Source organism: Artemia franciscana, chromosome 2, assembly GCF_032884065.1.
Source record: "Artemia franciscana chromosome 2, ASM3288406v1, whole genome shotgun sequence".
NCBI classification, from domain to species: Eukaryota; Metazoa; Arthropoda; class Branchiopoda; order Anostraca; family Artemiidae; genus Artemia; species Artemia franciscana.
The window spans coordinates 41,785,035-41,811,267 of NC_088864.1; the positions used below are offsets into that span (position 1 = coordinate 41,785,035).

At 35.8% G+C, this 26,233-nt stretch overlaps 2 protein-coding genes across 6 annotated transcripts in view; one reads left to right on the top strand and one right to left on the bottom strand.

Annotated features, from left to right (window-relative positions):
- The window catches only part of LOC136041809 (ciliary microtubule associated protein 1A-like), a 30,892-nt gene extending 11,674 nt beyond the window's left edge, over positions 1-19,218 (top strand). For all 3 annotated transcript variants that reach the window (XM_065726575.1, XM_065726584.1, XM_065726595.1), the window contains 4 exons: positions 2,187-2,315; positions 12,816-12,992; positions 14,825-15,054; positions 18,211-19,218. In XM_065726575.1, the coding sequence (XP_065582647.1) occupies positions 2,187-2,315; positions 12,816-12,992; positions 14,825-15,054; positions 18,211-18,288 (614 nt within the window). In that variant the 3' untranslated portion in view covers positions 18,289-19,218. The remainder of the gene's footprint in view (positions 1-2,186; positions 2,316-12,815; positions 12,993-14,824; positions 15,055-18,210) is intronic.
- Positions 1-25,524, bottom strand: part of LOC136041790 (17S U2 SnRNP complex component HTATSF1-like) — a 109,877-nt gene extending 84,353 nt beyond the window's left edge. The window contains exon 1 of one of the 3 annotated variants that reach the window (XM_065726547.1): positions 25,397-25,524. The gene's annotated coding sequence lies outside the window, so the exon portion shown is untranslated. The remainder of the gene's footprint in view (positions 1-25,396) is intronic. The other 2 variants (XM_065726554.1, XM_065726562.1) reach the window with 2 other exon arrangements.
- Positions 25,525-26,233: the final 709 nt, after the last annotated feature.

Here is a 26,233-nt window from a genome sequence, read left to right on the forward strand (position 1 = left end):
CCTTCTAGATATCAAATTTCATTTAGGTCTGATCACCCGTTCGAAGTTACAAATACCTCATTTTTTCTAATTTTTCCGAATTACTCCCCCCTCCAACTCCACCAAAGAGAGCGGATCCGGTCCGATTATGTCAGTCACCTATCCTGCACTTGTGCTTATTCTTTTCACCAAGTTTCATCCTGATCTCTCCGCTTCAATGTTTTCCAAGATTTCCAATCCCCCCTCTAATGACACTGGATCCGGGCGGGATTTAAAATAAGAGATCTGAGTTTCGGGATCCTTCTAAATATGAAATTTCATTAACATACGATCACTCTTTCGTAAGTCAAAAATACCTCATTTTTTCTAACTTTTTAGAACTAACCCTTTCCCCCAACTCCCCCAAAGAGAGCGGATCCGTTCCGGTTTATGTCAATCCCGTATCTAGGACTTGTGCTTATTTTTCCCACCAAGTTTCATCCCGATCCCTCCACTCTAAGCGTTTTCTAAGATTTTTCTAAGCGTTCCTTCCCCCCAACCTCCCCTTCACCGGATCCGGTCGGGATCTAAGATAAGAGCTCTGAGACAAGATATCCTTCTAAACAGCAAATTTTATTTAGATCCGATCACTCCTTCGTAAGTTTAAAAAACCTCGTTTTTTTTATTTTTCAGAAATAACTCTCCTCCCCCAACTCCCCCAAAGAGAGCGGATCCGTTCCGGTTAGTTCAATCACGTATCTAGGACTTAAGTTTATTTTTATCACCAAGTTTCATCCCTATCCCTCCACTCTAAGCGTTTTCCAAGATTTTAGATCCCCCCTGAACTCCCCCCACTCCAATGTCACCGGATCCGGTCGGGATTTAAAATAAGAGCTCTGAGACACTATATCCTTCCAAACATTAAATTTCATTCAGATCCGGTCACTCCTTCGAAAGCTAAGATACCTCATTTTTTCTAATTTTTCAGAATTAACCCTAACCCCCCCCCCCAACTCCCCCAAAAAGAGTGGATCCGTTCCGGTTATGTCAATCACATATCTCGGACTTGTGATTATTTTTCCCACCAAGTTTCGTCCCGATCACTCCACTCTAAGCGTTTTCCAAGATTTTAGGTTTCCCCCAACTCCCCCAATGTCACCGGATCTGGTCGGGATTTAAAAAAGAGCTCTGAGACACAATATCCTTCCAAACTTCAAATTTCATTAAGATCCGATAATTCCTTCGTAAGTTAAAAATACCTCATTTTTCTAATTTTTCAGAATTAAACCTCCCCCCTCCAACCCCCCAAACAGAGCGGATCCATTCCGGTTATGTCAATCACGTATCTAGGACTTGTGCTTATTTTTTCCACCAAGTTTCATCCCGATCTCTCCACTCTAAGTGCTTTCCAAGATTTTAGGTTCCCCCCTCCAACTCCCCCCAATGTTATCGGATCTGGTCGGGATTTGAAATAAGAGCTCTGAGACACGATATCTCATTCCAAATATCAAATTTCATTAAGATCCCATCACCCGTTCGTAAGTTAAAAATATTTCATTTTTTTCTATTTTTTCCGAAATAACCGGCCCCCCAATCCCCCCCCAGATGGTCAAATCGGGAAAACGCCTGCCAAATTTCCTCGTCCTAGCTTACCTGGAAGTGCCTAAAGTAGCGAAACCGGGACAGACAGACCGACAGAATTTGCGATCGCTATATGTCACTTGGTTAATACCAAGTGCCATAAAAACCCAGATTGTGTTTGCCGCCGTAGTTTGGGTTCGATGAAATACCTTCACAACGAAGTTGCCAACTTATTAAGAAATAGAGTCTGACTTATTTTACAGTCAAATTTTTCTTCGAAAATATTTATTTATTTTCTGAGTTATTTCTGCAATTTTTCTTCGGAACTGCTATACGATACGCTATATACACATGTAGCTTGTAATTACTTGTTCATGGGCAGGCACCAAACCATTAGAAGCGTATGCCCAAATGTCAATAAAACCGCAAATAAGATCCTTTCCTTGAGCTTCATTAAGATTGTTTTCTGTTAATTTGATATAAATGTTCGTCATGTCTTAGGCTTACTTAAAAGAAAAGGCATTTTAGAAAACTTCCTAGTAATTTCGGTGTCATATCCATTTACAAAACATTGTACACTTAACGAAAAATATCAGGATATATTCAGCAAGACCGTCTATCTAAGGTATTACTTCTTATTCTTACAGGTATTAATATACAGGAATCAACAATTAAGAAAGCCCCAGCATTTAGTTTTGGTTCAAAACCAGAAGACAAGCTCGAGTCACCCGGTCCTGGACCTGGTCAATATAATGTTACAAAGCTCACCTACAAAGGTAAGCATCGCAAGTCTAGCAGTAGGTAAGAACTAATATTGAAAAAAAAAAACTCTTATAGGCTATAGAATAAAGAAAGGAATAAGTTGTTATTTTTTACTATAGAACAAATTACTGTTGATAAAAATAAAACCAAGAACGTATTCCCGTTTATGAAACAATCTTTAATAGGATATTGCATTTCTTTTGAGCATGAATGTGTTGACATAAAAAGAAAATTTAATTATTTTGTTTTTGAAAGGTTTAAAGCTGAAAAGCTTTTTTATTGGAAATTTAACTAAAAATTTCACTTTAAGAATTCCAATATGTTAGAAAGACTGAAGTTCGTCATAGCTTGAGCAGCAAATAACACTTAACGAATTCCATAACAAAAGACCTTTCATCGTTGTCCCACGAGTTTTAGGCAATAAAAACCATAAATTCTCGCTATTTTAAGTTTGGGTACTAAGTAGGGCCCATTCAAGACCAAATTAATTTATGCAATTTACAAGCCAGTTTAGACGAGAACTCGAAGAATGTTCGGCTGGCCCGCATAAAATAAGAAGACGTAAAGAACAAATAGAATTTACTTAAATTTAACAAAAAACTATTCCGATACATAAGGTGAATTCATAAACTAGTTAAAAAAAAAATAATTCAGTGGCCACTATATATAAACAATTTGCAAATATTTTGGAAATATAATAAAGAAAATTGGCAGTAGCTCGATTTTATCAGTCACTAGCTGTTGGGGTGGCGCTTCGCCCCCCCCCCCCGCGCGCGTAAGTCGTTACGCGCCATATTAGTTACGCGCCATTGTAGTTGTGTCCCTGTGTCCCATCTGTGAATAGAGATAGATATATACATATGTTTTTAACTACGTAAAACTTGCGAATATACAACATTCTTCACTGTCCCATTGTCTGTGCATATAAATAGATTGTCAGGTTTAGTGACTCTTGAACATGCAACATATAATTGTCCATGGGAAAAACAATCCGTATTCAGATCTATACCTCATTATTCTAATGATTGCCCTTGAGCTTTGTTGACGGTGATTGCTAATCGAACATTACCTGTGTCCCCGTCGTCATTTATATATCCCCCTGTGCCCCCCAGCGTCTCCGTTGTAGTTGTGTCCCTGTGTCCCGGTCGTCATTTATATTTCCTGTGTCCTGGTGTCCCAGTTTGTAATTTCTCTTTGAGTGTCCCGGTCGTCATTTATATTCCCTGTGTCCCAGTCGTCATTTGTGTCCCGGTATCCCGGTCTGTAATTTCTCTTCGAACAATCCCTGTGTCCCGGTCGTCATTTATATATCCTCCCTGTACCCCCGGCGTCCCCGTTGTAGTTGTGTCCCAGTGTCTCGGTCGTCATTTATATTCCCTGTGTCCCAGTCGTGATTTGTGTCCCGGTGTCCCAGTCTGTAATTTCTCTTTGAGTGTCCCGGTCGTCATTTATGTTCCCGGTGTACCGGTCGTCATTTGTGTCCCGGTCTGTAATTTCATCAGTTGACAAACATGACGTCAGTCGACACACAAACATGACTTCACTCGACAGACAGACAGACAGACAGACAACTTACTTTTATGTTCTTGTGATTCCTTGGCACGCTTTCTTTTCTTAGTTTCTCTATCAGCCGCAAGTTTTTTGGCATAGACTTTTTGAGCAGCTTCCTCGGCTGTTGCCATTGTAGGTTCTTCAGTCATTTTACAATTAAACATTTTTCCGTCCACGATCTTCTTACAATTAAAAATTTGTCTTTGAACGATTTTCTTAAATACCTTTAATGACGTCATCGTCATAACAAACATGACGACAACTAACTTCATGACGACATGATGACATGACGTCACTCGACAGACCCACAGACAACTTATTTTTATATAGATAGATGAGCAGATCGTCTTTTACGGGTGATTAAGAGAACGTAATAGACTGCCACAAAAAAGAAAGACCGCCACTGTTATATAGAAATATAATAAATAAAATTGGCAGTAGCTCGACATGACCGGTCATGAGCAGATTGTCTTATACGGTTGATTAAGAAAACATAGACTGCCACAAAAAAGAAAAATGGCAAAGGTCTCTGAGATATTATTCTGAAACTCACTTGCCTGAGCAAGTCAAATTATTTGTTGGGTTAAAGGTGCATTTTAGTTGAAGATTATTTACCTTGAAGTGTCTTGATTGACTAGATGAACTTTGCTTTCAGAGAATCACGGGAAATGTACAAGTCGTACACGCAAGGCCAACAAAAAATATAATTATTTTCTGTTTCAAAGGGCTTGCTATGAAATTTGGAATTGAATTTCTAATTATCCATATTTTCGAATCTGCACTGAGTTTGACCGCATGAATGTTCAATTTTACTTCTATATATTTGGATATAGTATTTAAAGACCCACGAATTCTCTTACGCATACAAAGGTAAGGGAAGTGAGGGGGATTTCACCTCTAGGATTTTTTTTTTCAACGTAGAACATAGAAAAATTCTTTAACATCAAGTGTCTAATACCAATTTTATCATTAAAAAAAAAACATTTTACGTATGGATAATGCCAAAAAAAAACAACAATATATTTTTCTTTCTTCAGCTACTGCAATGCTTGAATAAGCATGGGCTCTGTTTCTATTTCTGTTCATACAAAAAATTAAATATTGAAAAAAAACAAGTTTTTTCAACGGAAAGTAAGGAGCAACATAAAAACTTTAAACGAACAGAAATTATTACGTACTTGATGGGGTTTGCCTCCTCGTCAATGCCTCGCTCTTTACACTAAAGTTCGAATTTTGTTCCAATTCTTTAAGTATGTCCCTTAAATCACAAAGGGTTTAATTAGGATAAATGGCTCTTTTGAAAGTACCAAAAAATCTTTAGCGTAAAAAGCGAGATATTGACGAGAAGGCGAACCCCCTCGTATGCATAATAATTTCTTTTTATTTTAAGTTTTTCATATTGTTCCTTACTTTAGTTGAAAAAACGTGTTTTTATTTAATTTCTGATAGTTTTTTAAATAATGCTGGAAAATCCGGCACCCCCTGAATGGAAAAATTCTTCAATTAAAAGATCCCCCAACGTGACCTTCTCCCCCTGAACTACCACCAGAAAAAAATTACCTCTGAAAATGTCTGTATACTTCCCAATAACAAATACTATATGTAAACAATGGGCAATGTCACAACTTGCAACCCTTCCCCCGGGGACTGGAGGATTAACTCATCCTCAAAGACATATTTATTAGATTTTTCGACTATGCTGAACAGTTGCCCTCCAATTGTTTTGGTCACTTCAAAAGGGCACTAAAGTTTTTAATTTCCGTTCGAAAAAGCCCTTTCGCGATATTCTAGGATCACTGGGTCGATACGATCACCCCTGGGAAGAAAAAAAAACAACAAAAAAATAAACACACGTCCGTGATCTTTCTTCTGGCCAAAAATACGAAATTCCACATTTTTGCAGACAGGACCTTGAAACCGTGTGTGTAAATGGGAGAACAGTAAAGGCGTAGTTTAGTTCCACTAGAACAACTTATTTCTTATTGTATATTATTCAGTCAATTGGACAGCAAATTTGCACAGATACTGTACAGTAGAATCAGGATACAAACAAATGACTTCTTATTGTATATCCTGGTTCTATTGGTAGAGCCTTGGCATCCTATACTACGGGGGGAAGTAATCTGCACCTTTAACCGGGAGAACTTTTATCTAAGTGTTTGTATGGAATTTATGCTGCTAAATAACGATGGCTTGCTATGGTTACCATACTAACCGGTTATTACTTACGATTTTTTCCGGTTATTAACTCATTCTGGTTATTAATTGCGCGTTTTCTTAAATGCTTAGTTAGAGAGGAATGTAAATGTATTGAAGTCTTTCCTAGTAGAAATGTATGTTTTTGCTGGCAAATCTCTTTTCTATCAACATAACAACATAGCCAAATACCTTTTCTTGTGTTAATAAGACCATCTCTAAATAAAACCAATGGTAACCCTTTCAAGGAACAGCCTAGAGCTGAAACAGTGGCGTAACTAGCTGGTTTTCAGGAAGGCCCTGTAATGATTTTTAGGAAGTTCTGTAGAATGTTCATACACTTTTTTCCTTCAGTAGGATACCAATCGTCAGGTGAACATGGTATGTTTTGGCACACAGCACAAGAAATAAAAAAAAATGTCACTAAGAAGTGTATTATTTCTTGTATCTGTCTCTTAGATGCCTATTATAGACAAGCAAATCCCCGTTAAAAATTAATAATGTGCTACAAAGGGTGTAAATTTTTAGGGAACAGTAATCGGGATCTGTAATTTTGCCTTTATTTGCGGACAGATTTTCTTGGCTCGATGTGCCAATAAAACCGTTCAGGGGGCAATTTGCCCCTTTCCCCCTAGTTACATGACTGAGGTGAAAGAGGTCAGATATTTTGGAGGAGGTGGAATTTTCAAAATGATAGGCTACGGGAAGGAGCTTCTAATTTTGTGGAAAATTAAAAAATCAACCTTTGTTTTAAGAAAAGCATGACGTCATGTTCTAATGATTTGGATGTTCCAAGCAAAACCACGAGGCTAGCTTTACGAACCACGAAGGTATCCTATAGGAAAAAGGAAGCAAAGACAATATCAGGTGCAACTTCTGCAGAGCGTCTCTAAACGCTAATGTTTGATATACACAAAGATAATATACATGCCGCTGGTGCAGCAAAAACAAATCCCAACCAACTCAAAATTATAATTTGAGTACAAACCCAGTATTTTAATAAATATTTATAGATTACTAGCTGTTGGGGTGGCGCGAGCGCCACCCCAACACCTAGTTGGTGGGGTGTTTCGCGCCCCCCAAGCCCCCCCGCGCGCGTAAGTCGTTACGCGCCATATTAGTTACGCGCCATTGTAGTTGTGTCCCTGTGTCCCACCTGTGAATAGAGATAGATATAAATATATGTTTTTAACTACGTAAAACATGCTAATATACAACATTCTTCGCTGTCCCATTGTCTGTGCATATAAATAGATTGTCAGGTTTACTGACTCTTGAACATGCAACATATAATTGTCCATGGGAAAAACAATCCGTATTCAGATCTATACCTCATTATTCTAATGATGTGTCCCTGTGTCCTGGTCGTCATTTATATTCCCTGTGTCCCGGTCGTCATTTGTGTCCCGGTGTCCCAGTTTGTAATTTCTCTTTGAGTGTCCCGGTCGTCATTTATATTCCCTGTGTCCCGGTCGTCATTTGTGTCCCGGTCTGTAATTTCTATTCGAACAATCCCTGTGTCCCGGTCGTCATTTATATATCCCGCCTGTGCCCCCGGCGTCCCCGTTGTAGTTGTGTCCCTGTGTCCCGGTCGTCATTTATAGTCCCTGTGTCCCGGTCGTGATTTGTGTCTGGGTGTCCCAGTGTGTAATTTCTCTTTGAGGTTCCCGGTCGTCACTTATATTCCCTCTGTCTCGGTCGTCATTTGTTTCCCGGTCTGTAATTTCTCTTTGAGTGTTTTTTCTTTTTAGTTTTTTTTTAGTTTTTTACCTTTTTTCTTTTTTCAGTTTTCTTTTTCTTCTTTATTTTTCAGCGTCACTATGAAGTACATATCGACGAACCTTTGTTTTTTTAACTTAAATCTGGTAGGCATTGATGACCTTATCCAAGTCAAAATCCCGAACCCAATAGGTTCTTCAGTCATTTTACAATTAAACATTTTTCCGTGAACAAATGTCTTAAATACCGTTAATGACGTCACCGTCAAAGCAAAAATGACGACAACTAATTTCATGACGTCAGCCGACACAGAAACATGACGTCATCTGATCCACAGATCCACAGACAGACAACTTATTTATATATATATATAGATTATTATTAGTTGATAGGGGTGGGGTATGGTGGGTGGGGTAGATGTGTATTATTGTTGATGATTTGTTTAATAAATGTCATGCGCTCCCGCACAGGACACGGTTGTGCCCTTCATGGGAGAGTTGTGTATGTTTTTGGTAATTGAGTGTAAATAAAAAAAGAACTGAATTGAACTGATTCCCTATTAAAGGCTCCACATAGCAAAGTAAGTAACACAGCGGGCAATGAAATAGTTAAATCTGGAACAAGAATAGCAGGCATACGATCATTCTCATGTCCAATCCATCAAAACAAGCTACTCTGCACATGTTCTGCTGTAAAACACTGTTTAAGGACAAATTGTCACTTTTTGTGTCTGACAAGCCAGATACGTACCAGCTTGATAAACAACAGGGGGCTTGAAAGCACCATCCCATGGAACCATCCATCATCAAATAAGCGTTGCTGTCAGGAAAACCAACTAGTTAAGCAGAAGGGAAATGCTTCTGGAAACAATGTCACCAAAGCCTGTAGGCCATAAGCACTTTTCTGGATTTCATGTTTTGCACGTTGTATTCATTTATCTGTGACACGTGCTCTTGGATTTTGGTCACCTGGAAACTTAGCCAATGACATCCTAGAAGACGATTATTTGGAATCCTATGATGAAGTCAAAGATGGCAAGCCAACAGGTGAAAAAGATTCAGACGGCTTTTGTGAGTCTGAAGACTCTGGAGGTGAAGATAAGTTTGCTGATGAAGAGTGAGGAGCTGGGAGTCAGTCAGAAAAACGAGGTTGCAACACAGGCTATTCGAAGACACGTTACACTTGCTCTAACAGTGATAAAACTGCGAAAATTATATAAAAAACGAAAAGTTTTCACTGTCCAGAGTGGTACCTTTAAATTATGTTGCAAAGAGAGAGCCCTTCGTTTTCGTATCCCTATTGATATGAAGGTGCGATGGAATAGCAGATTGGAAATGATTGAGTTTACAAAAACGTAGGGAGCCTGGATATCGTTTTTTTTTATTATTATCCGATGAATGCAACGATTCCATTAAGTCTCCGGCTTATCTTTAATGGCTGGACTTTACTAGAAGCTGCTATTACCGAACTTTCTCACATGCACAATGCCACCGTACTGATAAGTGTTTTTTTATATTCAACTGGCAGTCGAGAACATATAGTCTTAGAAGGGCTTGAGTTTTTTCGTAACACTAGAGCCGGTGATGGCCCGTTGCTGCAATCCTAAAAGAACGCATGGTCGTGAAGTTGGAAACGCATTTTGTAACGAGCTATCATTTTGAAATTACTCTTTTCCAAAAAGCAGCTTATCCGGATCCTTCAACATTTGAAAGGTTATCACTTGTGGATTGCTTTCTGGCCCCTCAGTATTTGACACCATTACAGTAGGATATATTAAGTAGTGCTGCAGGAACCACAAGATCGCCCACCCCAAGTCGGCCTTGTACAGCTTAAGTTCTTGAGGCTATGGTAGAGTCCAGTGAGAAAAGCTTGTTCCAGTCGTTTTTGGACACAATAGGTATCAAAACCGTGTCCTTCAGTGTCAGCAACTCTAAATCGTTTGAGGAGAAAATTCTACTTTATCTATCAAAGCGACGTGGAATTTTCCAGTACCGTAAGCTTTTTCTAATTAATTTGCATAAATACAGTATCGCAAATTTATATAAACCCAGGGGAAGAGGGGGGGGGGGTCAAAAAGTGCATTCTTTGTTATATTTACACCTTTGAAATATTGGCAGATCTAGAGTTTCTGAAGGGGGGATGGGCTTGGCTAAGAAATAAAATTAGTTTGCTTAGATTCAGTACTTATCGTTAGTTATAGTCAAGGGTGTCATTACCCCCCTTTCTTTTGAAATGGAACACGTAAACGTGCCTACATGATCAAATTTATGCCCACTCTTATTCTTAAAACAAAATGTTGAGGTGGTAACAATTTCTACAATAGAGCAAGCGTATGGGCTGGAGAAAGTATTTTCGGAGAAAGTATTTACGGCATACATTTTCGAAATAAGTTATCAAAAAGTGCAATTGTCATTATATTTGCATCCCTTTGAAAATTGATTTAAGAGAAGAGATTACTTAAAGAAAGTATTATGTAGCAAACGGACTAAGTCTCTTTGAAATTCAGAATATGAGAGATTTAATTTTATTTAAGAACGTATTAGGTGGATGGCCTAGGACAGTATTTTCTAACGCGAAGTGCCGTAAAAATCTACCAAGTACCCTTAAATCATTAATCTTTCTTTTGATTGGTCTCTCAGCACACTTTCTAGGAAATAATTAATCTTAGAGCCTGTTTTCAAATTTGAAAAAAAAAACAACAGATAACAAGCAAATCGTAACCTTCAAAAACTTATTAATAAGTCTCCATTTTTTCGTGAGGAAGGGACACGGGCTAATGTCCCACTTGTATATGTGCCTGGTTCTAAATTAGAGTGTTTTCCCTGTCGATTCTTAAGATAAAAAACAAAAACAATTATCATTAGAGATATTTTCGTACCTCTCTTACAATTTATATGGAAAATATGAGTTTGGATCACTAGCTATTCGTCTACTTCAGTCAATGTATAAATGATGAATAATAATACGGTGAGATTGAATGCTGTGACTAATATGCACGCTGGACAATTTATTTAAAGTGAGATACACAGCGCGTGGTTATCTGCAACCGGAACTAATTTTTCATTACCAAAAAAGGACAAGCAAAATAGACAATTATAAGTTTGCAAGACTTCAGATGTCATAGAACTTGTAAATCTCAGATATTGATGAACGACCAACTGTACAGTCTTAAAGAGCTTTAGTCAGCGTTCACCATAGATGGTACTAACGAGACAGAGTCAGGAGTAATTATAGCTTCTAGCCTATCAAACTCCATAAATACAAAACCACCTACTCATGTAGGTGGTACATTAAATAAGATAAAGTGACGGCTTAAGGACATTTCCTCCCCATGAAACATCGGGTATATGGAATGAGACAGTTACTCAGCAAGAATAACTTGATGTTGATATCCACAATCCATCCACACCAATAAACTAAGATTCAGAAATAAGATTTAAAAAGCATAATCCAGACTATTTAAAATAGGAAGATTTGTGAATATAGCAAGTTGTTGTAAGAAGAAAAAACTGTTTACAATCCATCGTTTGTAGTTGATCATAATTCAACACAGTCCATTGTTATTCAAGAGTTAATTGATGAAAAAAAGTCTTGGGAATATAATAAAGAACACTAAAAATATAGCTGATCAAAGTTCTATCCATTTATTGGGCATACACCAGGCATGGCAAATTAGTAGACAAAATTTGACCATTTAGGCAAAAAGTCAAGCAGATAATCATAAGATGGCAGAACGGTTCTTCAAATCAAAGGGATAAATAAAAAATCGACGAACCGTATCAATTTCGATCAGACATGGCAATAAGGAGGAGTATCCCAACAGCAATGCGAAGGAATTCCCTCTCCTCTCCCTAGAAAAAAATTCTTAGGGGGTTTTAAATCTCTCGCTTTGTTAGAGTAATTGGATTAAAGTAAGATATGATCCGTTAAAAGAACCTACATTTTTTACTGTTTATGAACTTTAAAGAGAGTTGAAAAATCGTGGAGCGGAAATTCTAAGATTACCAATCGACTTCCTATGTTCAACAATAAAAATTTTAATGGTGAAACTTTTATTTAGATTTGACGTAAAATATCAAGAGTTTCAGTCTGCTTATAGAAATATTCAAAAACTTCATTTCAGGATTACAAATTACGATTTGTATTTAAAAATTTCATTTCAGGATTACAAATTACGATTTGTCTGAATCTGAAAGAACCTATAATATTTCCAAACATGGCAATTGGGAAACATATATAACAAGACAGCTAGATTGAACACTCATTCTGAATTTCGGTTATCATGGGCTGTTGTTCGCTCTGTACTATGTTGCAGCTACTGACACAGTCTTGATATGCAGTCAGTGCAAAAAGAAGGATGATTTTACTAACGCTTAAATAATAAAGCATAGTTTTACCCCGACATTTAAAAGACGAGTAAGTAGATTTTTTTTACGGAGGGGGTGCCTGGAACCTTAACTACAATTTAGTACCCAATTTTCCAGCTGTTCGCGAATTATCGTTCAGATCAGCATTGCGGTGGCGATTTACCCCATAAAATTCCTCATTTGTAGGAATATATTTGGACAAACAGTGCATTACTAAGCGAGATACTAAGAAAGTGGCAGCCGATTGTAGAAGTGTTTTGAGTGCCAAGCGAATTGATGTGATTACATGCAAAGAGATATAAGACGGGTGGGAGGCATCCCATTTTGACAATATTTGTATCAATATCAATAAAATTTGTTGTGGCATTTCAAGGCGTCAGACTACGTATTCACGATAAATGTTGCTTGGCTGAAGACGCTCTTTAATTTCATTTAAAAGTTCTCATAAATTTGTTTTCGGGACGAAATTTATAATTAAGACTAATCGAAATAATGAACTAGGTTCAAATAGCGATTCTTCCTCACTCGGCAGATCTTTCTTTTCGTAATGCGTTTTTAAACTTCCAATCATTAAGGGCCAGGGTTCTTTCTTTGCCTTTGATTTGTCTTTTTTTTAACTTGTATAGAGGACTCAAAGCATTTTGCAGCCCAACTCTGGTTAATTTTCCATTTCATTTCCAGGAAAGGACGAACATCCAGCTCCAACTATCGCAGGTCGTCCAAAAGACCCGAAGAAAGATCTTACTCCTGCTCCGGGCACTTACTGCCCAGAAAAGGGAGAGAAAGTCATTGGAGAACATACACCCGCGTATTCTTTTGGTACAAAATTGAAGATAGAGAAGCCTGATAACATCCCAGGTAAAATATCACACATTGGTGGTGATGCAACGATAATCAAAATCACGAGAGACTGAGCCTCATCCTGATCAGTTTATATATATATATATATATATATATATATATATATATATATATATATATATATATATATATATATATATATATATATATATATATATATATATATATATATATATATGTATATATATATATATATATATATATATATATATACAATCCTGCTATCCAAGAGAAAACACCATAAAAAATCTATTTGAACAGAAAAATAATAGAACAGAGTCAATCGACATAATTTTTTTGTCCTTTGTTAAATTAAACGATAAGAAGAGTAAAATAAAACAATTGACTGTTTTAATGTTCAATAACCTTAGAGAAGCATAACTGAAAGTCTGGCTAGAGATTAAAAGATACAAGGCAATGGAGAGACAATGCGAGGGGGGGATCTTAATCCATTAAAAAACTCTATCAAAGGAATAACAGACGTACTAAAATGGAGATCTTAATTTAGAGTGGAATTTCGTTTTTGGAATAAAAAAAAAAACATTTCTAACACCATTGCACCTTTCCGTTCATAGAGAAAAGTGAAGAAGGATGTAGACACTATGTTTTTTTTATTATTTTTTTTTTCAGACCACGGCACTTCATATAGAAGGAGTTGTCGCAAAAACTTCGAAATGGGTTCCTTCGATTGAAAACTGAAAAGGCTAGTGCCCTTTTCAACAGTCGAAAGTGATTAGAAGGCAAATAGCCCCCCTCCCCTGCCCCCCACACGCCAATAATTTCACCAAAAACATTAAATCAAAATTTTGAAATATCTATTTTGTTCAGTGTAGTTGAAAGGTCCAGTAATTATGTCTTTGAAGATAACAACCCCAATGGCCCTGAGAGTAAGGGCGATAGGTTATACTAGTTGACCATTGTTAACATTTAAGGTTTTATGGAAGGGATGGTCCGTATAAACAGAGGTGGCTCATTCAATAGGAAATAAGAAGTCCTAGTATTCTTTGTAAGAGTCACAAGTGTTCGGAGGGTTATTAGCCCCCCCCCACGCCCTCTTTTACCCAAATGCATCCAATAGAAATTTTGAGAAAGCCACTTTGTTCAGAATAGTCTAAAGATCATATTACAAGGTTTCCGGGATTGGAACAACCCCTCAGAGCCTGGGGGCAAGGGTTGTAATTTGTGCCCCGAAGGCATATAAGGTTTGTATGGAAGGGATGATTGTATAAACTTTAGAGGAGGCTCATTTAATTGGAAATTGAATGTTCTAGTTCCGTTTTAAGAGTCAAAAGTGATGGAGAGCAACTAGCCCCCACCCCCTCAATGCCCTCTTTTCCCCAAACGTATCTGATTATAAGATCATATAAGAAAGCCTCTAGGGTTGACAACCCCCCCCCCCCAAAAAAAAAAGCATGGATACATAATTTACACTTTACTGAAACAAAATATGCGTTAATTCCAATAAATTCCTTAAAGTCTTAAAGGCATGGGGGGTAGTCAGCCCTATTCATGTAAATTTCTCCTTGCTTTGAATTTGAATCGGTTATTTATTGTAATTTCTGTTCGTCTTGGATTTCATTTATTTATTGATGGTGATTTGTGGTAGTTTTACGCTTGATAGGCAATTCAATTTCTTTTCTCCTCGTGTTTGGTTTAACAGAGTTCTTTACTTTTCCTTCAAAAACTTAGTTTGTGGGAATTTCTTTTCAATTAATTTAAAAAAAAGTCAAGTTTATCGTTTCGATATATTATGCTGTCATTTGTTGTTTTTAAATAAAGAAAGCTTACAAAAGTAAAAAAAAAAATAAAGATGCCTGATTTTTTTCTAGCTCCAAATTCATATTCCATTCCTCCTGCCATTGGAGTTGCACCAGCATATACTATCTCAGGAAAAGGAAAAACACAACCACCACCAATGTTGCCCGGTCCTGGTCAGTATGACTCATCCAGTCCTGATAAAATCAAGCCAAAATCACCGGCATATTCACTATCAAGTAGGACACATCTTCCTTCAGACTCTACGCAGAAACCTGGACCTGGAGCTCACTCCCCCGAAAAGGTATCCTAACATGCATTGCATTCTCTGCTTTATTTCCAAACAACCTTTAAATTATTTAGTCTTCATTTCATCTGTTTAAGTGCAGGAGCGAAATCCACATACATGCAAAAGAAAAGGGAAAAATCTGAACATTATTTTCCGCCAAATAATTAGCACATTCTACTCCCAACAAGTAAAGATGTTTTTCCGTGGATGTTTTACAGATTTCGCTGATTTGGGATCTGACCTACTCATGTGTAAGCTCACAGTAACAACGAAAAATAATGTTAGCTCACCGCTCCCGCAGATATCAAACAGTTCGTGGGGACGAACTGGTAACGTGGTACACTCGTGGCCACTCGGTCCAAAAGTAGCCACCACTTAAAAAGGAATTTGGACAACAATTAACACATCAAAGCAATTGGCTTTTTATGCAGATTCAAGATATGTGAATTATTTAAGTTTAATGTTAACCATCAAAAACTCAAAATCCGTTGTAGAAGTTTCAAGCTCTTATCTAGAAAAATCTGGACTTTTTTCGATAAGGCAATCAAAAGTTCTAGTACTATTTTTAAGCGGCAAAAGAGATTGGAGGAGATCTAGCCCATATTCTATGCCTATTTTCCCTACAAACATCCGATCAGAATTTTAAATTTCCATTTGGTTCAAATTTTCTTTTCAATTTCTTTATAATTTTTAGTGTGGTGTAAGGCTTTAGATAAAATGTAAGTATGGCCTTTCAATAAGTTAGTTAAAAAACAATCCACGGAAGAAGTTTTTCAAAGAAAAGAAAAGAAAGGAGCTACATTAAACGTAAGACGAGCATAGATGAATTCAAATTATAATCCAAGCGCAAAACTTCATTAATAAATAAATAAAACCCCAAACGAAGAGGAATTGCATCTGATCTTAGTAGCATTTGTTCAAAATGATTTATTTTGCAACTCAAGACCTTTACTTGTACCAAGATATCTTCTTTTGACGTTTAACCAATTCATTGTATTTATCGACTAGTTAAATTCGGTTTTGTTTTATAAATTTGGGTGCCAAATTTTGGATTCTAGACCACATGAAAATATGTTTTTTGTCGTTACTTTTTCCTTTTCTATTGCTGTTTTTGCAACACCCTCGTTTTTATTTGAATCGGTACGATAGATTGGCATTAATGATATTCAAATGGTAGCTTTTTCAAGCATTATTTTTGTTTCAACTTGCTTCCATTTTGGGTTGTGTTTACGTTAATAAAATGTTTAAAAAAAAAATGAAAAAGTTATCTGTCGACAGATCTATCAGAATAAGACTGAATATGTGAACTTTAAGGATAGAAAATTGCTTAAGATGTACTTTGCATAAGCCTAATACAGAAAAGGTAAAAAATAAAACAATACTTGTTCACTGTTCACATACATATAGCAAGGTGCGTTAAGACGTATTAGATGGTGGAAGAAGAATAAGAAAAATAGATTACAATTCTGTTTTCTGTTATGTATGACCAATCAAAATGCATAATCGGTTGTGTCAGTGCGTCAGTGGATATGGTGGTAAAAATGAATAAATATGTATTTCCTATAATTATTTGTGGTACTTTGTGTTACATGGCCACACTGCTTATCATACCAAGGTGAACAATCCACCAGTTGCTTCATTATCCGGTTATAATGATAAAAAAACAAAAATAAAGAAAGAAATCTATTTTTAGTCAGAATCGGATTTAACACCTTTATCCTGTTTTTTCCGATGGTACTGAAGCCCTGACTCTTTTCATGTGGAGCGGTAGCTGCTTGTCACCAAAAATCCACGAGGAACTTACTTGGGCCCAATTCATACCATATTTTGCTTTTAGACTTCTATCTAACGTTTCCATTATAAGCTTGTTCCATATGTCCCTCACTATGATTTTTAGTGCGCTAAAGATCTTTCGGCGATAACGTTTGAGAAAGGAACAGAAAGCACAAATATAATGACCAATTTTAGATTTGCTTACCCCTCGGTTCCGGAAGTTTTTCTTCGAAAAAACCAAATGCCAGTAGGTAATCGGATCCATATTTTCAACATTGATGAGACTTTGCTTCCTACACTCCTGTTCGTTTTTGTTTCCATCAAATGATACTTCCGAACAAAGGGTTGTAAAGAACCGAGCTGTAGTGACTGATCTGATACAGGCTCAATTGTTTCTGCATATTTCTAAATGTTTCTATCGAAACGAAATCACGTTTGGATCTGCTACACAGCTTCTACATAAAAAGTTTGTGTAGCTCTGAGGATCTTTTAAACTGCATCATGGGGCACGCAAGGATATGCTTTCAGTATCAAGAGACAGTCCTGCCCATTTGGACCCAAGTAAATACTTTCGAGGGGAAGCTAACACTTGGGAAATTCAATTAAGTTGGAATGCATTCGTTGATAAGTCTTGGTTTAATAAAGCAGTACCCCTGCACCTTTGACTGCAGGGGTTCCTAGTCTGCACCTTCACGGGGTTTTCTTCAAACGATTAGTGGTGTTAAAAGAAATTTAGATCACTCTTCTCTTGATTTCTAAGTCAATTTAGATGTTATTGTCGACGTCTCCGAGAAGACTCTATCCAGCAAAGGCAAGCATTCAAACAAATTATACTTCCAAATCGACTAAGCAAAAGATCCTTAGTTCCCTTTATGGTGCGTCCAGAGTATCAGATTTCTGGGAAAATGGGACGAAAAACTAGGCCTACTTCCGTCTCATTTTCCTTTTCAGGTCGGAAGAGGATTTTCTAAGTCCAAAACTCCAGAAATTTCTTTTAAAAAAATTCAGAAGAGCTGTACAAATCCCTGGAAATCTTCAATTACCTAAATAAAAAAAGTTTGCACCTAAAAAAAACTCAAAAATCCCCATTTTAGGGTGGAAATCCCTGAAATGGAAATATTGATGTCAACACTGAGCTGAAACCAGCCTGTTACCAGTGACTAAAATGTGATTCCAGGATAAGCTGTATATTTTCGCTCTATATACTATCTCTTTGGTTTTATCTGTAGTCTGCCTTGATCTACAATGCTTGTACACATATAAGGAAGAAAAACTGCCTTTCCCTTGCAGCCTACCTATGCTCCAGCCATAAGAGAAGATAAAAATAATACTTTTTGCGTTATATACTAATTAGTTAAATATAATAGGAATTTTAATTAATTGCTTTACTTCTTTCAGGTACATCTAGAGGGAGGCAAGAGATATTCATTTGGAGTCAAGCATTCACCGTATCTCGGATCACTGAAAGCGCACTAAAAACATTTGCCGTGTTTTCCAACGTTAATCAATTTAAACCAAATTATAACTAGGGCAGTGTTTCCAAAGTCAATTATTATTCATGATTAATTACTCGTTATTTTCTTCATCCTGAAATGGCTGACAACTAAAAATTCATTCCCTTCTATGCTCATTAGAAGCGAAGATGCAAACACTTATTTCATATTTATTTCACTCTTATAATACCAAGATTGGCTGATATGTGTGTTATGCTTTGTTGAACGAATTCTAGATTAGATTTACACAAGGTTCAACACAGAAACGGCTAAGCAAATCTGAACAAAATCTGATTCATATGTTTCGGTATTTTTTATTTTGTTTTTAATGTATAGGCTATTCATTGTTAATTCAAGCAGTATTCCTTATCTCTTCTTTTTTTTTTTGTTTAAACGGAAAAAAAAGCTGTTCTTTGCTAAAAGTTCGCATCTATTTGATCTTTTAATGATAGCAACAATGGCAATTATGCTGCGCATCTGGATAAATAAATAAAAGCACAAAAACGATAAATTTACAGCTAATTCTGCAAGCTGGCAGAACTTACTAAATCGACTTACATATGCCTGGGAAAAGATTATTCTTATATTTTCGAAACTCAAACCTAAAGACCTTAAGCAATTCCCATATTTTGCTTTAATACAACAACAAATAAATTTTGAAGACTCACTTAACAAGTAAAACAATAGATACTACATTTTTGGCAGAGAATCCTCCATAGGTAGGCCAACTTTGGTAGTGGAATTACTAGTGATTTATTAGTGCCTTTTTCACTGTTAAATGCAATTGCATCTCTCTCAGTTCTTTTTTTTAATGTTTGTTTAAATTCTGTGATAGGTGTTGACACTAACAAATCCGGCATGTACTGTATAAAAACAGATTTTAGAATAAAATTGTAATCATACAACCATAAAATTTGCATCAGAGACTAAAATAGGAAGGTAGTGCATAAACCAGCGAGCGACTCAGCCCAATAGCAACCGAAGCTCTAAATACAGAATTTCGATAACGATAGATCAAACAGTTTGTGGCAACGAAATGAAAGTAAGAAGCAACTCTGCCCAATAGGAACAGAAACTCTAAAAAACAGAATTTCTATAACAGTAGATACATGAAAAGAACTGGCTTTCTATGTTGGTTCCAAATATATAAGATTTACTAAGTTTAATGTTACCTTTCAAAAGCTATGAGTCTGGGAAAATTTTTGAGATTTCTGACAAAGGGGGAAAATATCCCCTAAAAGTCAAGAAATCTTATTCCAAATAGGACCTCAAACTCGGTGTAACAGATAACCCTACTGTATGGGTTTTGAAGTTCCCATCTGTAAAACTCTGGAATTTTGTAGTTTTTGCCAGAAGAATGATTACAAATGCATTTTTTTTTGTGTGTGTGTGTGTTCTTCCCTTGAGTGAGCGTATTGATACAATGGTCATAGAAAATCGAGAGATGGTTCATTTAAATGAAAATTAAAAGTGTTAAGGCTTTTTAAGTGACCAATAATATTGAAAGGCAACTAGCCCCCCCCCCCCTACGTCCTTTCCTCCCAAAATCGTCCAATCAAAATACTGAGATAGCCATTTTGTTCAGCATAGTTGAAATGTCCAATAACTATGCTTTTGGGTGTGACATGACACCATCCCGGAACCCCAGGGGAAAGGGCTGCAAGTTGCAGAAATTCTCCCGTTATTTACATATAGTTTTTTTAAAGGAGGGTTGTCTGCAGGGGGGTGGGATTTCTACGGGAAAATGTGTTGTTGGGAGGGAAGTTTCTGTGGGTGAGCTTTCCAGGGGGAAATTTTACATGGGGAAGTTTGCCAGCATTCATATAAAAAATTGCTTTATTTGTCTTACTTTCTGTTTGATAAGTTAATTTTAAATCTGGAGATGTTCTGGGGAAATTGTCTGGGGCAAACTTCACTGGGTGGAAATTCTCATAGGAATTTTTCCATAGAGGGCGGGACTCCGAGGGAGAATTATCACTAGGAGAAATTCTCTATGGGGATATTTTCTGAGGGAGAAACTTTTCGAATGGGGGAGGGGGATTTCCTGTGGAAATTTTCCACATAGGGGGGATTTCTGGCATGACTTCACAAATGATTAGAAAAAAAAACTTTCTTAAAATGAAATTATGCCAAGGAGAATTTTTCAGGCAGAATAATCTGCAAGAAATTTTCTTCAGTTAAATTTTAGTGAGGATGAAACTTTTCAAGGGTAATTTCCTGGGAGAAAGATTATATGCAGAGGGAACTTTCCATAGAGGATTTTTTTGCAGGGTTGGGGCATGGAAGAGGAGGTGGACTTCCAGGATTTATTTGAAAAAGAATCAGGAATTAAATAAAAAAATTATTTAAATAAAATAATAATGTTTTTATTTTTTTAAATAAAAAACACTTGAATCAAGTGTTTAAACTGAAAGTAAGGAGCAACTTTAAAAATTGAAATGAACAGAAATTATTCTGTATATAAAAGGGACTGTCCCATCTTCAATACCTAGTTAAGGTCAATACACTAAGGTTTGACTTTTCCTCCAAGTTCCTTAATAAAAACTCCTAAAACACGAGAGCCGTTTAATTAGAACCATAATATTTTTTAAAAGTGCAGTGCTTAAAAGTTTACCGTAAAGAGCGGGGTTTTGAGGAGGGAGCAGCCCTTTTCATATACGGAATAAATTCCCTTCGTTTTAAGTTTTAACGTTGTTCCTTGCATTTAGTTCCAAAAACTTGTTTTTTCTTTATTTAATACATTAAAAGAATTGTTTTTTTTAATTGATTTCAAATATACAATTTCATTAAATTTAATGTTACCCATCAAAAGCTAAAAGCTTGAGAAAATTTGCATGATTTTCCAAAAAGGAGGAAAAAGTCAACTGATCTTAATGAAAATCAAACTATCAGGTTCAACATGCCACAGAGCTCTATGGTATAATTGTCGGGTCCCATTTACGAAAACGTGGGAGTTTTGAATTTTTTGCCACAAGAGAGACCATGGATACCCACATGTTTATTTTCTTGTTGTTTTTGTTGTTTTTTCAGGGGTGAATGCATCAAGCCAATAATCCTATAATATTGGGAAAAGGTTCATTTGAACAGAAGTCAAAAGATCTAGTGCTATTTTTAAGTGATTAATTTAATAAACTTATTTCACAACACAAGCTTTTCAAGGAAAAGTAAAGAGCTTCATTAAACCAAAAAATAGCAGTAATAAAGCAAAATAATCTTCCAAGCGTAAAACTACCACAAATCAAAATCAATAAATAAATGAAACTTAAAACAAGTACAAATTAACATGAGTAGTACTGACAACCCCCATGGCTTCTCAAGACCTGAAAATAATTTGCACTTTACTGAAAAAAAAATGACTGTGAATTGTCAGTTAAATAAACATATACTGATATTTATTTCTTAAAGTTTGATGATTTTTTTTTTATTTATTAAAGTAAAAGTGAAAACGTTTAAAATGTATTGCCATGAAAACAAAATACAAACAGTTTTTTTTCAGCAAAAAATGGCAGAAACGCCACTTAGTTGAGGCATAACCTATTTCATGAGTTAATAGGGAGCTGGGTTTTTCATTGTACATTCAAACAAGACATTTCCATAATCTACAACTACTGGTTTGACATTATAACCAATGAGAAAAAAAGAATGAGCATATCAGGTACCTTAGCAAATTTTTGTCATTTTTCAGACCAAACGGGTGCGATTATATAGCTCTGGCCCTTTAAGGGTTTGAAGGTAACCTTGCTTTTTGTCTTTCTTTGATTTAAACCTTTCTAATTTGTTATATTAGCATATTTCACAATTTTTGGGCCAAATGGTCTTAGGGGTGCTGACCTTTTTTAGCATTAATATATGATTACAGAAAACTATTACATACAATTTTTACTAAGAGTTTCTATTTAGCTGAGATTCAAAAGCCAAATACATGTATACTATTTGGATCTATTGTGCCACCTAGTAAGTAATATTTGTACTACCACTGAGAAAATCTTTAATTATGAGTTTATTATTGTTATACCAAATGGACAGTTGCTAGTGTAGTTCTGATTAGAAAATTGGAAATACAGAAAATATAAGGGACAGAAAGAGTAGCAATTAGATGTGGAAATAAAATTGAATATTATTAGTTGCAGCTTTATAAATGACAAAAATTATCTGCTTGTTTGGCAGAAAATCTTTAAAATTAAGAGATGGAAACCAAAGCTGCCAAAATGGTATACAGGCCTTCATGACACAGCCAAGGGGAGGGGTCCAAGACCCAAATTCTTCAAACGAGTGAGTTAAAATTATAGCTAAAGTTAGTATATTTTTAATTTTATTATAGTTGAACACACTTTGTATGTAGATTAAGTTTTAGGCTGGAAAATACTAAGGTATGATATAACTTATGCTTCAAGAATAAGTGTCAGCAAAAAGTCATAAAAAGAGAGAGAAGGGAAAAGGCTAAGGAAAATACATTTTTGTTATAGAAAAATAGGACATTTAATGCAGAAAAATGTGTTTTGTCAACACAATTTGGCAGCAATTTTTAACTGTTTTCCTAGGCTTCTAGTGATCCAGAGTGATCATGGGCTTTTAGTAGATCCAGGGCAAATTTTGACTTGTTGCTTTGATTTTAATTAGTCATAAAAGTCTTTAACTAAATTTGGTCAATAAAAAAAAACACACACACAATTTACCTTTCATAAAAAAATAACTGGAGTTTATACTTTCTAAGACAATACAAAATGGCAATAATTCAATATTGTAAATGTAGTAAATAATAAATTTTTTAAAATAGGAAGAAGAAATTTTCTTTTTCAGTTTTCTCTTGAGTCTTGCAAATTTTCAAATTTCTGTTTTATTGGTCTTGGCTATAATTACACCTGCAATTGTTCATTCAACATGCACAACTATGAATTAGGTCTTTTAAGGTCATCTCTATTGCATCTATTTAAATTATGTGCTATTTTAGAAAGTTTTTTTAACTAAAAAAAAGGGACAATACCAACTACAGCTCTTTTCAATGCAATCTCCACATTACATCTTTGAGACTTATCTCTGATGCTTAAGGACTACCTTACTTTAGCCTGCATAGAGGAGGAGGGTAGTATTTTAAATTATAGGCCTAAAGGACTTATCCAAAGGACCCCTTTTGAGGGAAAAGGTCCAGCCTATAAACTAGGCTATTACACTAATGTTAGATCCAAATGATAGATTCATTTATTATTTCTTAAAACATTTAGACTCTTGTGTCCTTGTGCCAGCTTTGCCAGCCATAGAAGTACAGAATAGAACCTTATCCAACTAGTGTTGCTAAGTGAGAAGTTATCATTTATAAGTTGCCTCACCTGCTCTTTTCCTGTTTATCCAGTAACCTATATGTAGTAATGTATGTGCATTTCTTTCCTTTTGATTTATAGGTATATTTATTCTTTAAGTAGCCTTCATATACTACCACAAGATGAGAAAACTAAGACCAAAGGAGGGGAGGGATCACAAAGTTTTTTTCAAGTAAACTGTCTTAAGCTTCAGAAAAGTGTATGTGAAAACAAAAAACCTGGATGACCAACACAGGCAGCTAAAGCAAAGGGCATTACTAATTTGTCTGAAATAACCAAAATCCAAAATGAAGAAGAAAGACAAATGTGGTTAGAAAGTATATCAATTTCCACTTCATGCTGAATTTGCCATGACTATATATAAGTTGCAAGGCCAAACCTTTGGATTTGTTGGTGTTGACCTTAGTTCTCCTGTTTTTAATCATGATATGTTACATGTGGCATTTTCTTATGTTAAAAGACAACATAGCTTAAAAGTTCTACTACCTCCTGAAAATTAATGACAAATATATAATGAAGGATGAAAGTAAACCTGACATCTGCCAATAAAATGTCTTCTTTTTAGAGTTGTATTTTTTTATTAATTATATAACCAGAATGATATATACAACCAGATCAAACTCATATGTGAAATGTTTGAAGCCAGGGAGGCATATCCAGCCCAGATCTTACTAACATAATTTTTCATTGTCAGGTTTGCAGTTTCTCTCTTTCAGGTTTGCTCTAATAGGCATGCTGAGGTAAGTAAGGCTGCTAGCAAAAGGAACCTCAGATCCAGATAGACTTATCAAATTTTTATTTCTCTTTATAGTCAAATGATGAAACAACTGTTTTATCAGTATTAAAGCTGACACTGATGTGTGTGTACTCTTCTTGGTGAAACTCAAAAGCTGAAGACCATCCTTGGGAAGTGTAGGAAAGGTTTAATAAGTCATCTGTAAACACAATTAACAAAAGATCAACTCCTTTGAAGATAAATGTATAGTTCAATTGTAGACCCATCCCTGGAAGTTTCATTTTCCTAACCTAACCCCTTTCTAAGATAGCAAGAAGTCACTCAACTAGAATTTTACCCATGGTAAAATTCTAGTTAATTGACTTCTTGCTATCTCAGAAAGGGTTTAGGTTAAGAAAATGAAACTTTCAGGGATGAATCTACAAACTAAAGTATATCTAGGAAAGGTATTTTGAAGCAACTACCTCTACTCCTCTCTCTAGAGGACCCTGACCTTTGATGACCTTTAGAAACATATGTGTTATATAAGTGAAACCTTGCAAAATAGATCTTGTGCTAAATTGAAGTACAACAGAATTGTTTTCAGCTTCATAACATTGCTCAATTTCATTTTTTAAGGTTTTAAAGATACACAAATACATTTCCTAAATTTTGAAAAAAAATATTGATATGGCTCAAAATTCAACTCAAATAACAGGAATTGCATTTTCAGAACTAAAGGCAGAGAAAAAGCAACTAGTAGCCTAACTGAAAATTAAGGTAAATTGTTGTTTTGTCAAAATTTCAATAGGTATAGACCTGTCATGTAGGCAAATTTCAGGGCCCTCTAGAGGGAGAAGGAGTGGACGTGGGTACTTTAAAATACCTTCCCGGGACATACTTTAGCCTGTAGACATATTTCTGAGAGTTTCATTTTCCTAGTCTAAACCCTTTCCGAGATAGCAAGAAGTCAATTAACTAGAATTTTACAGATATGACTTAACAAGAAAAATATTAGTTAAATGAAGTTAATCCTAACATTAAAAAAAAAAGCTTACTATGCACAAGTATTTAGCTTCTCTGACTTTTTATGAAATTGTGAAAGCTCAGCTTTGCTTTTTTGAAATATTCTATCTCAATAAGAAACAAATGACAGTGTTGTCCAAAAAGAATTTGGCGAGTCTAAAAAATAAGTAGAGTTGAAGTAGAAACGGGTTCAAATATAAGTTAAAAATGAGTAGTATATGCATAAATTGTTTGAAGAACTTGAATAAGAAATTCGACTTTCCCAGGCTCACGTAAGGCTTAACTCAGATAAAAGATGTTATGTGTAAAACCAGCATTAAAATAGAAAAGGATAAGATCAGATAAAATGCTGACTAGCTAAGCCAAATGCGGTCGGACCCAAAAAACATTTCAAATACTTCCAGCTGAAAAGGCAGAATTTACTCAAAAGCACCACCACACAATTAAACTCTAATAGGGAAAATAGACATCTGCTTTAGCATTCTAAAGCTGTAGCGTTAGATTTAACACACTCCAAGCGCTTTTTAATTAAATCGTCAATGACCATGTGGCTATAGCAGCCTTTTCGTTTCAATCCGCATGTCGTCGAATAAGTGGTGCAAAGGGTGATACTGGCTAGCCGATTGCGCTTTTCAGTCTTGATCGATTTTTAGAGACTAAATAGAATTTCTACTACTGCTTTTGAAGATAAATAACTGAAGAGAAATTTTACTACTGCTAAACGTTATCGAACTTCTTATGTCCGATAAGCGTTTTAACCCTTGGAACACATTTCCAGAGAAAAACTGGGTCTCCACTCTCACAATTCATGTCATTGTGTGGGTATATAAAGCCAAGTCTCCCCACCTCCTTTCAATGCTTGCTACGCT